This window comes from Pelodiscus sinensis, chromosome 11, assembly GCF_052426305.1.
Source record: "Pelodiscus sinensis isolate ZL-2025 chromosome 11, ASM5242630v1, whole genome shotgun sequence".
NCBI classification, from domain to species: domain Eukaryota; kingdom Metazoa; phylum Chordata; order Testudines; family Trionychidae; genus Pelodiscus; species Pelodiscus sinensis.
In genome coordinates, this window is record NC_143062.1 from 53159513 (window position 1) to 53178040 (window position 18528).

At 55.6% G+C, this 18528-nt stretch overlaps 1 protein-coding gene across 3 annotated transcripts in view; it reads right to left on the reverse strand.

The window, feature by feature from the left end:
• SETD5 (SET domain containing 5) overlaps positions 1 to 18528 on the reverse strand; it is a 143516-nt gene that overhangs the window by 73313 nt on the left and 51675 nt on the right. For all 3 annotated transcript variants that reach the window (XM_089781346.1, XM_089781345.1, XM_089781344.1), the window contains one exon: positions 3834 to 3939. In XM_089781346.1, the coding sequence (XP_089637472.1) occupies positions 3834 to 3939 (106 nt within the window). The remainder of the gene's footprint in view (positions 1 to 3833; positions 3940 to 18528) is intronic.

The window sequence follows — 18528 nt, forward strand, 5'->3', positions numbered from 1 at the left end:
AGAGGTGCGAAGGGTTAGTCGACGACCCCATAAGCAAAAGCTTATCGGACAGTCGACACACGAGTCAACTAACTAGTCACTTCCCCCCTTGCTGCCTCTATCAGAAAGGGGCAGCAATGGGAGGAAGAGAAGAAGGCTGCGCCACAGGGATTGTGGGGCCAGCAGGCAACTCCCCAGCTGCCCCCGGGTCCATGCAGCGCTTTCTCCTGTCAAGTGCATCAGCAGCCCAGGGAGCTGTGGCTACACTTTAAAGGCAGAGGCACCCTTATCAACTAATCAAGTAGTCCAAGCAAATTGCATCGACTATTCGATTAGCCAATTAATCAAAATGTAACATCCCTAGTGCAAGGCACTTCTGATTGGCTCAAGTGGCAAAGCGATGGAGCCGGGGAAACCCCCTCTTCTGGAAAAATGGGGTGGAGGCCATCCAATCGGACCCAGCACTTGTGAGCAAGGAAGCAGCGGCTGAGGAAATCTGCCAGCAGGTTTTGGACCCCTGGGAGGGATGCAAGTCCCACAGATGAAGGACTTCCAAGCAGAGAGGGGCAGAGAGGGGCAGGCCAGCCTCCGCCCTGTCTGTTGATGCAGTACATGGTGGTCATACCGTCTGTCAGGACTGCCGCACACCTCCCCCAAAGAGGAGGTAGGAAAGTGAAGCGAGCGAGGCAGACTGCCCGGAGCCTGACCTGCATGCCCAAGGACCTCATGGCGTTATGCGTTCTTGAGGCTATGCAGCCGTGAGTTGGTTTGTTGCACAAAAAGGCCCACTTCCATCAAACAAAGTCCGAATAGGTTTGCCGCATCTTGGGGATAAGCCCCAATGTCATTGGAGCCAGGCAAGCCAGTGCATGGCAATGCTGGAGAAGAGAACCCAGCTGCCGAGTCTCCAGCATCCAGAGATGTTCAGAGGCAGGTTCAGGAAACCACCTTCTATCCTGGACCAAAGCAGCACACTCATCTGGAGTCCTGAGGGAACAAGTCCAGGCATTCGAGCGACTCAGCACAGCCTGCTGGTTCGCTATCCAGAGGAGCAGTTCCCCGAGTTAACTTATCACTTGGCCCCTTTGACTTAGGTGCCAGAGCCTGATGGCCCTGAGGCTCGTTTTCATTTACTGCGTCCACCACCAAGGAATGGGGGTGGGGAGAGTGAACAAATATTCAACCCCCTTGAGAAGGATCAAGTCTTTTTTCTACCCACTGCAAGGGGCTAGAGGAAGGGATTTGTCTCAGACTCGGCTGCGATCAGGATGGACTTGATAACTGGGAGCAGGGCCAGGATGTCCACCGTCTCTGCCACCTCGAGGTGAAGGCTACAGGGCCACACGGTGGAGCAGAACTCCATGGGAGGAGGGCCCATAATGGAGGTGCACATCAAAGTGGGTACTTGGACTCCTTGCCCTGGGCTCGTGCTGAGGGGCTATGCCAGGTTTTGGGTGGCGCTGACCCCAGTAGTAGGCAGCTGACAGTTGCCTCTGAACCTGGGGCTTAGAAGTGGCTGACAGACCAGTGGGCAACATGCCCTGGGCCTGGTGGGATGCAGTGGCCAGTGGGGGACTTCTTGGTCCCTGTTGAGGCAAGAGCCTGCTGGCATCGACCAGTCCTGAGGAGGGACGAGACGGAAGCCAAGTGAGGAAACCAAGGTGGCACCGCGCCAGCGACGGGTCACTCAGTGCCGGACGTCTTCTTCCACGAGGTGACAGACGAGGCCTAGATCTTTTGCAGAAGCACGTGTGGTGCCTGGAACAATGCGGAGACGGAACTGGCGCCAGGACTCAGACTGCTGTGGAGAGCAGTGCCCAGAGCGCCCTGGCGCGGTGGCAAAGCAGCAGGCACTGAGGAACGCTGCCAGGGCAAGGTTCCACGCCTCGGGAATGTCCAAGGCCTGAGGAGAGGCGCCTCGGCGAGGGCCGAGAGGGACTTCGGTCACACTGCTGGACGGAGGAGCCAGAAGCCCAGTGGTGGCATGGATCCCACGGTGTCAGTCAGCGCGCAGACAGAACCCTAGAACCCCAGGGCTGGCCGAGCCCTCAGGGGTCATCGAGTCCAGCCCCTGCCCAAGGCAGGACCAACCCAACTCCATCAGCCCAGCCAGACTTAAACACCCGTAGGGATGGAGACTCCCCCCCTCCCCAGGGAACCCAGCCCAGCGCTTCCCACCCGCCTAGGGGGAGAGTTTTTCCTAATCTCCAACCTAGACCTCCCCCACTGCAACCTGATCCCATTGCTCCTCGTTCTGCCACCTGCCACCACTGAGAACAGCCTCTCTCCAGCCTCTTTGGCACCTCTTCAGGGAGCTGAAGGCTGCTCTCAGATCCCCCCTCCCTCTTCTCTTCTGCAGACTAAACAGACCCAAGTCCCTCCGGCTCTCCTCACAGGTCATGTGCTCCAGCCACCTAGCTGAAGTGATGTGACAGCTTCGAACCCAGCCGGGATCTGCTCGCCCAGGAGGCTCAGGCAGGAGCGGCTCCGAGAGCTCCGGCTGTAAGAATGGTGCTCGATTGGGTGTGCTGAGCCTCCAAGCGGGCACGCTGACTGGGACTGGGGCAAGAAGGCCCCGCGTGGCTGGCTTCCTCCATTCCTTGGTGCAGAAGACCACTGGGACCTGTGGATGCTGAGGGCATAGAGGCTGGAGGCACTGCTGGCGCCACTAAGGAGCACGTGGCTGCTTTAGGCCGTGCCAGAGAGAGACCAGTGCGGGGCGGAGGGCTTTGGTGAATGCCGCGCTGGGAGTGCCTGGAAGCGAAGCGGGAGCCGTATGCGCTGAAGCACTGGGTGCCGTGTCATGCCTCTGCAGCCGCTTTCTCGTCCAAGGCTTGAAGATCTGGCACTTTCTGCTTGGTGGGCTTCCCCCAGGTACCAGAGCCAGGAGTCCTGGAGGTCACGGGTGCCACAGATGTCTGGCAAGAGCTGCAGCATTTGAATCCCTGGGATGTCGGCATGCCTGAGGTCCCAGAGAGAACATGGCGAGAAGGGGAAACCCCTTCACTCCGGCTGCTACAATGACTGAGGACACATGGCGCTTGCAGTGCAAGGCAGCCACAGCTCCTGCAGCCACCACTGGAGGGAAGGAGGAACTGATGGGTGGTTGTGTTGGCAGGGTCATACATAGAGCCACTCTAGGGCTCCACAGCCAACCCAATGGGTAGCAGCTAGGGAAAAACTTTCCAGCAACCGTGCATGCAGCGGGCGCGCGCCTAATTGGAACGCGCGACCATTCGGAACCAGGGGGTCTTGCCACTGAATCTACACCAAGCTTGCTGAAGAGAAGACAGGGCCTTGAGTGTAGACACCCCCCCCCCCCAGGGGTATGCCAAAGCTCATCAGGAGGCATGCGAGAAAAACCCTGTAACAGAAGACAACACATTTTATTTAGAACAGAGGTTTTCAGACTGAGGGGTTAGAAGGGTGTGGAGGGACATTACGAGGGTCAAGCTGCAAGTCCAGCCCTGTGCAGTGGGACTCTGGGCCAACCTAGCAGGCCAATTAAAACTTTCTGAGCTGAGCCTTTCTTTTGAGAGCCAAAGTTTGCTTGCAACATGCCTAGCCAAAGCAGGCTGGGTCGCCCACAGAGATGACCCAGGCCCCACAGTTTGAAAATCTCTAGAAGCTGTTGCTAAGTGGAAGGCACAAAGCTGGGGGCAGGAGATAGGACACTGCATGCCCCAACCCACACGCTGCCACCGTCTCGGAGACGGGAACACAGACTACAATGTGTGAGCTGCACTACCAACAGTTCAATGTCACAGGGGGGGGGGGCGGAAATGTAGAAGGCACGAGGCAGCAGAGTGTCAAGTAAGGGGCTGGTTACCGCAGATTAAGGAGTGCGTACTCACTGCATACGGCAGCCCTCGATAGCTGGGCCTCTGCGTGGCCTCGTAGCCATGACTGGCGTACACATTCTTCTCATCGACAGCCGGACTAGCTTCCACGGACTCTGGGCTGCAGAAAATAGCCAGAAGACAGACCATCAACGTAGCACCTAACTGCCCCTAGTCAGGCACATGCCAGTATCTCCTCTTTCCAAAGTGGCGCAACAGTAAACACACTAAGAGACCCAGGGCAAGTGAGGAACATTATCCACTGGCCAGTGTGGCCTGCACACGGATGACACTGGAGCGCTGAAACCGGTGTGCGAGGCAGCGCTGCAAGTCCCCGCCGGTACAGCTCCCTGCGCTGCGGGCCCTGCAGTACACGGCACAGGAGCGCTGAAACCGGTGTGCGAGGCAGCGCAGCAAGTCCCCGCCGGTACAGCTCCCTGTGCTGCGGGCCCTGCAGTACACGGCACAGGAGCGCTGAAACCGGTGTGCGAGGCAGCGCTGCAAGTCCCAGGCGGTACAGCTCCCTGCGCTGCGGGCCCTGCAGTACACGACACAGGAGCGCTGAAACCGGTGTGCGAGGCAGCGCTGCAAGTCCCCGCCGGTACAGCTCCCTGCGCTGCGGGCCCTGCAGTACACGGCACAGGAGCGCTGAAACCGGTGTGCGAGGCAGCGCTGCAAGTCCCAGGCGGTACAGCTCCCTGCGCTGCGGGCCCTGCAGTACACGACACAGGAGCGCTGAAACCGGTGTGCGAGGCAGCGCTGCAAGTCCCAGGCGGTACAGCTCCCTGCGCTGCGGGCCCTGCAGTACACGACAGGAGCGCTGAAACCGGTGTGCGAGGCAGCGCTGCAAGTCCCAGGCGGTACAGCTCCCTGCGCTGCGGGCCCTGCAGTACACGACACAGGAGCGCTGAAACCGGTGTGCGAGGCAGCGCTGCAAGTCCCCGCCGGTACAGCTCCCTGCGCTGCGGGCCCTGCAGTACACGACACAGGAGCGCTGAAACCGGTGTGCGAGGCAGCGCTGCAAGTCCCAGGCGGTACAGCTCCCTGCGCTGTGGGCCCTGCAGTACACGACACAGGAGCGCTGAAACCGGTGTGCGAGGCAGCGCTGCAAGTCCCCGCCGGTACAGCTCCCTGCGCTGCGGGCCCTGCAGTACACGGCACAGGAGCGCTGAAACCGGTGTGCGAGGCAGCACTGCAAGTCCCAGGCGGTACAGCTCCCTGTGCTGCGGGCCCTGCAGTACACGACAGGAGCGCTGAAACCGGTGTGCGAGGCAGCGCTGCAAGTCCCAGGCGGTACAGCTCCCTGCGCTGCGGGCCCTGCAGTACACGACAGGAACGCTGAAACCGGTGTGCGAGGCAGCACTGCAAGTCCCAGGCGGTACAGCTCCCTGCGCTGCGGGCCCTGCAGTACACGACACAGGAGCGCTGAAACCGGTGTGCGAGGCAGCACTGCAAGTCCCCGCCGGTACAGCTCCCTGCGCTGCGGACCCTGCAGTACACGACAGGAACGCTGAAACCGGTGTGCGAGGCAGCGCTGCAAGTCCCCGCCGGTACAGCTCCCTGTGCTGCGGGCCCTGCAGTACACGGCACAGGAGCGCTGAAACCGGTGTGCGAGGCAGCGCTGCAAGTCCCCGCCGGTACAGCTCCCTGTGCTGCGGGCCCTGCAGTACGCGACACAGGAGCGCTGAAACCGGTGTGCGAGGCAGCGCTGCAAGTCCCCGCCGGTACAGCTCCCTGTGCTGCGGGCCCTGCAGTACGCGACACAGGAGCGCTGAAACCGGTGTGCGAGGCAGCGCTGCAAGTCCCAGGCAGTACAGCTCCCTGCGCTGCGGGCCCTGCAGTACACGACAGGAGCGCTGAAACCGGTGTGCGAGGCAGCGCTGCAAGTCCCCGCCGGTACAGCTCCCTGTGCTGCGGGCCCTGCAGTACACGGCACAGGAGCGCTGAAACCGGTGTGCGAGGCAGCACTGCAAGTCCCCGCCGGTACAGCTCCCTGCGCTGCGGGCCCTGCAGTACACGACACAGGAGCGCTGAAACCGGTGTGCGAGGCAGCACTGCAAGTCCCCGCCGGTACAGCTCCCTGCGCTGCGGGCCCTGCAGTACACGACACAGGAGCGCTGAAACCGGTGTGCGAGGCAGCACTGCAAGTCCCAGGCGGTACAGCTCCCTGCGCTGCGGACCCTGCAGTACACGACACAGGAGCGCTGAAACCGGTGTGCGAGGCAGCGCTGCAAGTCCCAGGCGGTACAGCTCCCTGTGCTGCGGGCCCTGCAGTACACGACAGGAGCGCTGAAACCGGTGTGCGAGGCAGCGCTGCAAGTCCCCGCCGGTACAGCTCCCTGCGCTGCGGGCCCTGCAGTACACGGCACAGGAGCGCTGAAACCGGTGTGCGAGGCAGCGCTGCAAGTCCCCGCCGGTACAGCTCCCTGCGCTGCGGACCCTGCAGTACACGGCACAGGAGCGCTGAAACCGGTGTGCGAGGCAGCACTGCAAGTCCCCGCCGGTACAGCTCCCTGCGCTGCGGGCCCTGCAGTACACGGCACAGGAGCGCTGAAACCGGTGTGCGAGGCAGCGCTGCAAGTCCCAGGCGGTACAGCTCCCTGCGCTGCGGGCCCTGCAGTACACGACAGGAGCGCTGAAACCGGTGTGCGAGGCAGCGCTGCAAGTCCCAGGCGGTACAGCTCCCTGCGCTGCGGACCCTGCAGTACACGGCACAGGAGCGCTGAAACCGGTGTGCGAGGCAGCAGCGTCAGCACTGGAAGTCCGAGCCCTGAAGTACAAAGCTTAGCTTAATACTGCAGAGCCCAAAGCCTCTCCTGGAGCAGGGCCGCCAGCTCTTGCAGACCCAGCTCCCAGGGTCGTTGCTTCATTGCCCTGCTGCAGCAAAGCCGCCTGCCTGGGAGCCAGCTGAGTGTAGCAGCATCAGCATCTCGGTTTACCGGTTGGGGTGGGTGCTAACACCCCTGGTGGGAATGACGGGAAGAACTGGCCTCTAGGCAGGGTCATGCTGGACAAGAAGTAACACTCATCTCCTTGTGCTTCAACAGGAGAGGAGCAAAGCGCATGCTGGCACAGCCAGCCCCACTGTATGCACACACAGATCACCCCACTAGCCTCCCCCTCATTTCTGGGCACAGGTCAATATTTCCTGTCTTAATTTTAAAACCCTCTAGTGACCTGCTCTGTCTGGACCTATGATCCTTCCACCACACCTTTCTTGTCCCCTCCCTCCACGTCCTCAGCTGGGCCAGTGACGAGATAGTCACACTCTCGCCGCACTCACACCACCACCTTCTCTTCCTGCCACATCGCAAGCACATCCCTTCCAACTGCAACTGAGCACAGCTCCCCTGCCTTGCTCTGCTCCTCCGCTCCCACGGCTGTGTCTACACTACACAGCTCAAAGCGGCACAGTGCACCCCTGCAGCTGTACTGCTCTAAGGTCTCCTGGGCAGCTGTGCTGGAGCCCTCCCCACTGGCAGAATTAACCCCCCCAAGCAGTAGCAGCTATGTCACCTACCGATACAGTACTGTCCACACCAGCACTTTTGTCAGAGACACTTATGTCAGCTGGGGTGTGGGCTTTTCCACACTACAACTGACAAAGGTGCTAGCCCAGACAAAGCCTTAGGGCAGGTCTTCACTATCCACTGGAGACCGGCAGCGATCAATCCAGCGGGGGTGATTTAGCGCCTCTTGTATAGACGCAATAAGCTGAGCACCGAGTGCTCTCAGTGTTCATGGAGCTGTAGACTAGGCCTTAGGGTCACTTCCCCTCACAGTGGTTTGGGTACAGCTTGTATGAAAGGTACAGTTGTGCTGCAAACATCTGGCCTGATATGTCCATGCAGCCAAGAAGGGTCAATAAGACCCATGGCTTGAGCAGAAAGGCTAAGCAGGCTGGCTTTGTGCTTCCTCCATGCTGAGGTGCCGAATAGGAATCTGTGGCTAACTTGAAGTGACAATGCACATTTCTGCCACATGATGGCGAAAAATAACAGGCCAAAACAGGGCTGCAGGGCACACACACCTGCCTGCTACATCGCTGTCCCATTAGCTTAATTCCTCAGACAGCAGAGCTGCGGAGTTATGAACACTAGGGTTACGAACGGACCAGTCAACCTCACCCCTCGTGTGCAAGCAGAAGCATGCAAGCAAGCGGCAGCGGGGACCCATCCCTTGCAAAAAGCCAATTCAGTCGAGTGCTGTGTTAAACAAAGTATTCAAAATAAAGGGAACAAAATACATTACAAAATAAAAGATTTGTCACGGTAAGGAAACGGCTTCTGAGCTTGTTTCATTTAAAATGAAGGTTTTCTGCTGGGGAGTACAGTTTCAAAGCTGTATGAAGTCAGTGTTCGGGTGTAAACGCTGGAAGGACCCGCCATAAGATTTTGTTCACAGTTACAAACGTTTCCGTTACGCACAACCTGCATTTCCCAGATGTGGCGCTCTGAGGTTCTACTATACGATAGTTTGTTGATATCATGACTGCAGTCAGGGTGAAAGTCACCTGGGGGCAGGCAGCAGCAAAGGACTGCTATGATATTTAAGCCAGCTGCAGTTCAGCACAAGAGAAGGGGCAGAGCCGCAGAGAGGAAACAGCTTCTCCACAGATGACAGGCGGTGGAGGAGGTCATTGCACTGCACAAGTCCAATCATGGACAACACTGGCATGACAGGAAATAGCAATCACACCTGTAGTGCCAGGGCAGGCCTACACTGAAGACTTTGCAGCGGAACAGCCACACGGTGCAGGTATGGTGCTATGGCAACAAGCAGCCTTCTCCCATAGTACTCCATCTCCCCAGGAGGAGGTGGGTGTGTGAGTGCGCGAGAGAGACTGCATTATTCAGGGGTGTGGCTTTTTCTCGCTCCTGAACAGTCACGCAGCCGTGGTACTCGGCCCTGGTATCCTTCAGAGATAATAGCATGGGAGAAGGCGCAAAGCAGAAGGAAAGCACAACTATCACTCCAGGCTCACGTGTTGCCATTGTGAATCTGGCAGAGCAACCAATGTCGGGAGCACGTCTACACCATAAACTCAGGACCACCGAAGTTATGTCAGCTAACTCAATCGCTTGTATCCATGGTGTGTGAGTGTGGTGCATTGTGGGACGGCTTCTGAAAGCCAGTCACTACACTGAGTACATTTCTAGTGCAGCTGGAGTCGCAGGCACTTCCACGCCTGAAGCAGGGACATTTCGGACCCTTGGGGAGTCTGGTCTCTGCGGCGCCGTAGGGACAGACAGTGCCTCCCTGACTGCACACACAGATCAATCTGCCTTGCGTCCATCTGACTCCGTGGGGGAAGCCAGTCGGCAGGGGCTCCGCCAGCAGAGGAAGCCAGGTACCTTGCCCAAGCTCCCAAGGGGGCACGCTCGGACACGCCCCCGAGGAGGAAGACTGGCTGAGCAACCCAGACCCCGAGCCAATGGAAACGCCCTCGGCAGACCTGGAGGAGCGGGGCCCAAGCCAGGCAGGCCCACAGGGAGACTGGGAAGCAGCGTAGGGTAGCTGGATGGGGAAGTGAACCTGGTCAGGATCCTCACTGAGCAAGTGGCAGCCAGCACCGCTGCTGTTAGGGCCCTGGGCTCTGACACAGTGGAGCTGGGCCTGAGCCCCCCCAGCTGCACACCTCGGGTGGCACGTTCCCCTAGTTTTGGGCAAAACCCCTTCCTGCCAGAGCAAGGAGACCTGACCCCTGCTCAGCCTGAGGCCAGGCCGCGCGCCTTGAACTGAGTACGGGCAAGGGCCTGGGTGCTGCTCCCCCACGCCAGGGCCAGGGCCAGGGCCAGGGCAGATGGCCTGCTATGCGGCCCGAGTAGAGGACAAACGTCCGACTTGCTGCAGGCCTGCCCTGAAGCAGGGCTGGGCAGGACAATCAAGCGATCTACTTACAGGGCAGTGAGGCAGCATGGCCTCCCTCCAGGCTGGGAGCCGTGCAGCCTGGTACCAATATTCCCCGGCTGCAGTTTAAAGCTGCTGAGGGACAAGACTTCCAAGTGAAGGTAGCCATGGAGGCAAGAGGTGCTGGTGACTGAAAAGCTAGAAACAAGGGAGCAGTCCTGGACTCAGCCCCAAAGAACTTCCGCGGCTTCTGGTGATCAATGGTCACTATGCTGATAAACCAATACGCAGCTCTTACTAAACACTAACAGCAACAAGGCGGGTAGGGAACCTTTTCTGGGACGGGGCGCCTGCCCCTCAGAGGGCGCAGCTACACTGCACCCATAGGTGCAATCTGAGCTATGCAAATTGCATCTCTTATTTCAATCTAATTTGGAACAGAAGCGCTATTCCAACAAGCCCTCCAGCCTTGTGGAGTGAGGGTTACAGGGATGGCACAACAGCGTGCCCGTTATTTCAAAATCTATTTGGACACAACAGGCGCATTTCAAGATGTGAACAGAGCCCGTCAATCAGTCGGAGGCCGCACACAAACCAACCCTCACTGCCGTGGCCCCTGAGAAGGAGAACACTCCCCACATTCCCCTCGCACACCAGAGCCCAGTGGGCCCAGCCTAGTAGACTGTGCTAGACCCATGGGGAGACAATGGAAGGGCTGGAGCACCAGCACAGGCACCCCAATGCTGGTGGGAACCCCAAGCCTTGTGGTCAGGTCCAGGCAAGGTGGGGGCTGCGTCCAGCCCCCGGGCCTTAGGGCCCTTACCCCTGTAATAAGGCATTGAAGCATATCGCTCTTCCGCCACTCATGTCTGAAGGCATCGCCACTGGCAGAGGGGCGCATATAGAAGGGTGGCAACGCCACACACCACCACCTTCCTTCTGCACTGCTGGCGGGAGCAGTTCTGCTTTCAGAGCTAGCAATTCAGCCAGTAGCTGTGCCCTTCTCACCCCTCAAGCATGCATTCCACACCCACCCAGCTTGAGACCCTTGGCTGATGTTTGTCTAGCCTGTTAAAAATCTCCAGTGATGGAGACTCCACAGCTTCCCTCGGGAACTCGCTCCAGTTCTAAATCACCCTGATGGGACATTTTTCTAATGTCCGACCTAAACCCCCTTGCTGCACTTTGAGCCTATTATTTCTTGTCCTGTCCCCAGTGGTTAAGAACAATACTTCAAGATTTCCCTGTTCCTCTTCTTCAGACTAAACCAATCCAACTTCTCAGTCTTCTCTCAATCTGATATAAATCATGTCTTCTAAACTTGAATCAGTTTTGCTGCTCTCCTCTGGACTTTCTCCAATTTCTCCACATACATCCTGAAACATGATGCTCAGAACTAGACAATACTCCAAGGTGGAAGAATTATTGTGTGTGTCTTGCTTACAATACTCCTCCTAATACAATCCAAAATCATTTGTTGCAACAGCGTGGCACTGTTCACTCATCTATGGGGTTGTTAATGCAAGAAGCACACTGAGAAACACTGGCCTGGGAAGGGAAGACCACAAAGAGAAGGAGCCCTGTAGCAGGAGTTGCCCTCCTCTGTGTTGTGATATCCCTGGCAAACCTCCTTGGCTTTCATAGGGCACTGCTGACGTGACAGCCCAGTGCAAACCACCATTTCTGTGGTCACGGCCGCACAGGCCCCACACTCTTTGGCTAAGTCTCGCCGTCTCTGGGAGGAACCCCTTCAGCATGACATAGCTCCTCGGGGGTCCATGCTCTCTTGGGAGTTAAGCCTCCTGGTACTGCACCTCTCTAAGCCCCCCACACTCCAGTCTCTCCCCACGGGCCCCATCCCTACTCGAGGGTCCAGAGTGAGTATGCCAGAGTCTGTCTCACTCAGCGTGACTCCCACAAGCGTGCTACCCAGGCCCCGTCCTGGGGCCAACCCCAAAGCGGTTGTTCAGCAGCCCTGCTCACATGCCTTCTATGTAGCAAGTCCACCCAGGAGAAACACCCGGGGAAGCCTCCCACCCAACGGGCCCTGCCCCCCAACCTTACAGTCAGCTGCGACTCCGCCGACACTACACAGCAAGAGATTGTCTTCCCCACCCCGAGTCTGAACCCCTTCCAGCTGCCTGTTCCCCTCAGCCTTTATTGGGGACCTGGAGAAAGATCGGAGATCTGGCCCTCAGGTTACGAGGGGTTTGACCACTGTCTACATGCAGCCTCACGTGCCCTTCCAAGGGTCTTGGCAAAAGACACCCCGCTGCCCCCACCACAAAGCAATGGTGTAATACGCAGGGGACACACCACTCTCCGCTTGCAGCACCTCCTCTCTCCACAGGCCCACACTTCTTGCTGTTCCAGGCAGGTGTGGGTCTAGTACCTCGCTGTGTAGTGGACACGACAAAAGAAGAGCTGCTAAGTGTACTTGCCAAGATGGGCATTTCTGACACCCAAGTATCTAATGGGGGGTGCTTCCAGTTTCTCACCCCCAGGTAATGGAGTTTAAGACTGAGTAAAGTGGTCTGGGGCACTGTGGAACATGGGATGGAGGACTGTTAGTGCTGACATGGATCATGCGGTACCCACATTCTTGCTGCACTGACAAAATGAGGTTGACCATTGTTTTATGCTGCTCAAGGAAGTGACTTTACAATGTCGCCGTTGGGACACTTAAGCTGTTCAGAGACCAGCTTGGGCAGAGATGCACAAACAGGCCCACACAAGGGAACTCACTTGGCCCTAACTTCACAGTGCAGACCAGGCCTGAGCGCGCAGGAGCTTTTTGGTTGTCCAGGCAAGGAAGAGGACAGTGAGCACCCCAGGCCAACATTCTCCTGGGTCAGGATGAACAGAGCTTGGGGTGCTCACTCTTTTGGAAAGTGGGACGCACAAAACCCAGGTATGAAATCTGAATGCTGACAATACCCTGAGAAAATACCAAATGCAAAAAACCCCACAAAACAAGGGGTCCACCTCAGAGAGAAGATGCACAGAGGACTTCACAGAGATGCAGACAAACAGAATCTGGAAGTCAACCTATCACAGTCACCACTTTTACAGGACTGATAACATTTGCACAACGTATGCCTTGCAAGGTATCATTTGAAAACTCAACCTGTTGAATATTATTGTCCTAGTAAAATAGGTGAATCAACATGGTACTATAGGTTTCTACTGTGTAACATTGTTGCCACGTGTTCCAGAGTTAGAAGGGCAGGTCCAGAGACAAACACGTCATACACCCAAAAATATGTTAAAGAGCAAGTCACCAGCTTAAACAGCCATTCTTCAGCTACTGGAAGGTGTAATCAAGGAACGTGCATGTCATCACAGAGATGCCTCAACCCTCACGTCCACAATCACCTACTTACTGTCTGCACCACAGTTAGGAGCAAGTGGTATGAGAGAGAGAGACAGACGCCATGGCTTCCAGTTCACCTCTCCTCCCATCTCTTTGCTCGTGAGATCAACAACTAAGGGAAATGGGAAACTTAAATCAGCATATGAGGAGACAAAACACTGGCTTTTATGGACACTTAGGCCCTGTCTACACTCTAAGATAAGGTCGATTTTTAGATCGGATATTGAAAAATCAAAGGTGAATGTCCCCATCATGAACAAGAATTCAATGTCGTTTGAAGCAGTGCGTCCCCAATAGGGTGGCTCCCATTGGCTTTGAGATGGATCCCATAGTTCCTGCCACCCCTTTGCCTTCTGGATTATGCTTCCAGTGCATGCTGAGACCAAAACTGTGCAGTGGGTGGTTCTGGGTACATGCTGTCAGCGTCCCATAATGCAGTTGTCTCCCTCTCCCTCAGCTTGAAAGCATAGGCAAACAGTCTTTTCACATGCCCTTCCTTCCCTGGTTATCCCTGCAGATGCCACAGCTGGGTAAGCATGGAACGAGCTCAGCAGCAAAGTATCATGGCAGTCATATTAACCATGGGGCACCTTATGTTGGAGTACATCCAGGGGCCGCTGGAATGAGGGAGATATTCTTCTACCAAGCACTTGGGCTGAGCAATTGGCAAATGCCACCAGCATTCGCTCTTCCTGGCACAGTGGAATGCCAGTTCTGGTGCCATGAGAGAGCACAGACTGGTGGGACCACGTAGTTAGTGATGCAGCTATGGGCCGATCCACAGTAGCTGCAGAACTCTTGCATCCATGGAACTTGGTGAGTTGTTTTCCCCCGTCCTGGAGTGCAGCAATCCCAGAAAGAGACGCGCTCTGACAGTGGAGATGCGAGTAGCACTAGCCCTGTGGAAGCTCGCAGTGCCAGACAGCTACTGGTCAGCTGGGAATCAATTTGGAGTGGGGGCTGCTGTGACCCAACTAAGGCAAGCAATACCTGTGTGCTGGGAAGGACATGGGTGCTTACAGAAGTGCAAACTGTTCTTTAACAATCGAATTCGCTAGTTTTTTCTCTTCCTTACCCTCTCCTCCCCCCCCCACCCCGGTATTTATTTTTGGACCTGGACTTTGAATACTCCAGTCACCTGAAAAAGCTCATACCACCAGCTACGGTTTGTTAGTCGATAAAGTGCGGCAGGACTATTCGTTGGTTTTCTGGGAAACGTATGGGACATAGCGGAGGACTTTGCCGCAATAGGGTTCCCTATCTGTGGTGGGGCAAAAGAGGGAACAGATATCTCTATTGTGGCACCTGATCACCTTGCCAAAGAATACATCGACCACAAGGGGCACTTCTTGATGGCGCTTCAGGCCGTGTTGGACCACAAGGGCTGTTTCACCAACATCAATGTGGGATGGTCAGGAAAGGTTCATGGTGTGTGCGTCTATGGGAACTCCTGTCCCTTCAGAAAGCTGCAACCTGGAACTTTATTTCCATATTGGAAAATTACCATTGGAGGTGTTGAAATGCCAACAGTGATCCTTGGAGACCCAGCCTACCCCTTACTCCTGCAGCTCATGAAGCCATACACAGGCAGCCTGGACCACAGTCAAGAGCAGTGCAACTACAGGCTGAGCAAGTGCAGATGGGGATAGAATGTGCTTCTGGACATTTCAAGGGAAGGTTTCACACTCAACTGACTCAGGGAAAGCAACATTCCCATTGTGGTGTCAGCCTGCTGCATGCTCCATAATATCTGAGAGAGTGAGGGGGAAGTTTTATGACAGGTGAGGGACAACAGTCCCCTGATCTTTTCCATCCACATGCAGAATAAATATATTTATGTGCACCAAGGCATGAGCGAATGTGTACTACCCAGAGAAACACTGAGCTAGCTGTAGGCGCTCTGCTCATCAGCTGGTGACATTGAAATCAATCCAAGGTGGCCGCACGTGTGCCCAGCTTGCAGGGAACATGGTGGGGAGGGCTCCAGGTGCTGGACCTAGCTTGGAATTATGAGCAGCCAGATATCAGGGCAGTAAGGGGAGCACAGCGAGGGGCACTGTAGATCGGAGAGGCTTTGAAAAAAGATGGCCAGACAGCGATATGAGCGTCATGGATGTTGCTCTTAATGAAGTGCCCCTGCATTAAGTGTGTCTGCCTGGAAACCTCCCTCCTGCCCCCGCCCTTCAACACAAGTAATCAAGAGACTGATGTTCAGAAATCATGCACTTTTATTTAGGGAACACAGCAGGGACAGAAAAGGAGTTTGGGGTGGAAGGGAATCATGGGTGTGAGGACAGCCTTGTGCTCTGGGGTGCATCCCTGGGGACTGAGCGTGTGACTGCCCTTGACCTTCTGCCCCCCATCCCTCACACTCTAGGCCCCTGGGAAAGGAGGCTATGGAAGGGGGCACGCTTGGTCTGCAAGGGATGCCTATGCATGTATGGTGGCCTTCCAGCACAGGTACAGCTCATCACACCCACCAATACTCTATCCTAGTTCCTGCACACTCTCCTGTCCACATGCTCCGCCAGCATCTTCTGCAGCAGTGTATTCTTCCACTCAGTCACGCCCTGCTCAAGCGGGCGGACTGCATTTGCTCCTTCAACAGGTTATCCCTAGCAAGTTTTTGCCTTTGGATTTGTGCAGACAGCTGGTGGAGCCAGAGGAACATGCAGCATGCTTGTTGCTACACCTGCTGTAATGAAAAGTGAAGGGCAGACTTTACTGGAGATACACTGTTGAGCATAAAGTCCCATCTGATGGCATAAAAGGAAGGTCTGTCTAAAGACAGCAGGGATGTGTTATATACTAGGCTACGGTTATGCATTTAAGCCTCCACTATGCAGCAAGTACACCACAGAGATCTCAGGGGAGCAGCTGGACTCAGTTTGGTGGTAGGCATGGTAAGGGACAGGGCAGGGCTCGAGTCTGCGGGGGGGCAGGAGAGGGTCTGGGTATAGCAGCAGGGCAGGGGCTTATGTGGTGGCCGTGTGTTCAGCAGCCCCTGTTTGCTGGGAGAAGGCAACGTTCCCTTCCCACAGGAGTATGCGGGTGGGGAACATGGAGGTCTGAGCATAGTGGCAAGGCAGGGGCTCAAGCCATACTTCACTGAGGATGAACAAAGAGGTTTACTTCCCAGACCTCAGTGATAATGAATTGACCATTCATTAACAGTGGGAATAGGTCAATGGAGGGATGATAGGAGTTACTATAGAGAACTTTCTGGGTGTCTGGCTGGTGAGTCTTGCCCACATGCTCAGGGTTTAGCTGATCGCCATATTTGGGATCGGGAAGGAATTTTCCTCCAGGGTAGATTGGCAGAGGCCCTGGAGGTTTTTCGCCTTCCTCTGTAGCATGGGGCACAGATCACAGCTGGAGGATTCTCTGCATCCTGGGGTCTTCAAACTATTTGAAGGCTTCAATATCTGAGATGTAGGTGAGAGGATTATTCTAGGAGGGGTGGGTGAGATTCTGTGGCCTGCACTGTGCAGGGGGTCAGACTAGATGATCAGAATGGTCCCTTCTGACCTTAAAGTCTATGAGTCTATGAGAATAGCTTTCCCTGCGCCATACCACCCTTCTCCAACTCACGCAGAGCGAGAGAGCGCGGATGCTGACTGAGCCGGGACCCCACGCTGCAGTGCTTTGTGCGCCATGATGCCAGAGCACTCACTGCTGCTTTGGAGTGGAACGGTGTCCTGCTGTGGAGGACGATTTAGGCAGGCTACCCAGAGACCTTATGAGAAGAGTTCCTTTAGGAGAGCTTTATGGAGATGAGCGAGGAGGAGTTCCCACTCCATCTCCAGACATGTTTACAAGCCCTTGCTGCACAGTTCTGCCTGAATTGATGCCTCTCCCTACCCAGCAATGAGGACCCATGGAGGACCATGCTGGTGCTTGTTTGCAACCCTGGGAATTCATGGTCAGCTGTGCTGCTGTTCTGAGGTCTGCCCACCACACTGGCCATACAAGAAATTAAATTCAAATTTTTGTGGGGCTTTCCCAGTGCACCTGGAGAGCAGAAGAGTCGAAAGTCCTGGCAGGAGCAGTCACAGCAGGACACCTCCCAGATGCCAAGAACGTTGACTTTCACAGCAATGCATCTGCACTACCTTAAAGGCGGCCATGCAAAACTGAATTTAGCATTACTCCTCGTGAAAAGCAGGCATGCCAAAATAGACTTCCATGGCCCTTCAAGTCGGCGGAACGGGCTTGGTGGTGTGGACTCATTGGTTAGAAAAAAATCAACCTAATGCAACCAAGTCCAACAAACTCTCAGTGTGGACCGGCCTGAGATTGTTCAGATGTGACAGGATCCTCTGGGTACAACCTGGAATTGTGGGACAGCTATGCCACCATAATTCCTCAGCCAGGACTGTCTCTCATAATGCTATGCCAGTGACAAACCCACCCCCACAGGCACTGAGATGACTCATTCATCAGCAATGGACAGAGAACAGTCCTTAACCTGAGCACTTCGACCAAAACCAAAACTGTCTTCAGGAACAGATTTGAAGTGATTGTAAGTAGGAGGCATGGTGATCAAAGTTGGTTATATAAATAAAAATAGAAACAGTCTAAACTCTAACTTCAACAGACTAAGCAAAATTTGAATCTAACAGCTTTTCTCTGTAACAGATGCTACAGGCAGCTCACTGCCCTTAATACACAGGCTGTACTCCCTCTGAGCCCAGGACCGAGCACCCCAGTTCAAAGGTTTTGTCTTCTGGATGTTTACAGTAAGGACGTTAAATATCGACTAAGGCACTTCCGCATTCCTCCTTTGAAATACACAAGAGCCCCCCCTGGGGAATGCAGAACTCCACATGCAGCTGGGGGCCAGCAGGAGGTCCCCCTGACTCTGGGCTGCACGCGGATGGATGCCAGCTTTGAAATGTACAAGAGTCCCCAGTGGAGGCTCTTGTGCATTTCAAAGTGGAAGCGCTCTCATAGAGCCTGGGGTCAGTGGGGGACAGAGTCTCCACTGACCCCAGGCTTCATGCTGTGCTGCTGCTTTGAAATGCCACTCAGAGCCCATGCTCCTCATGGCATTTCCCCAGAACCCGGGATCAGCTGGGAACTCCCCAGCTGACGCCACACTCCATGCAAAGGGGCAGCTCTGGATGGAGCCCCGAGGTCAGCTGTGCGGTGCTGCTTTGAAATACTCCATCATTCCCCCTTTGCTGTCTCTATCTGAGGCTAAACTACACCCCTCTGTTGGCAGAGGGATGTAAATGAAGCACTTTGAAAGTGCAAATGAAGCAGGGAATTAAATATCCCACGCTTCATTTGCATAATCGTGTCATGGCACTGTTTCGAACAAGTGCCATTTTGAAACTGAAACCGCCATTTAGACACTTTTTTGGGGGGGGGACAACGAGGCACTTTTTCGCAAAGACTACAGAAGAGAGAAATCGACTAGTTTTTATTTTCCAGGTGTTGAGATGGGGGAAGAGAAGAGGTGGAGTGGTGATGTTACTGCCCCTC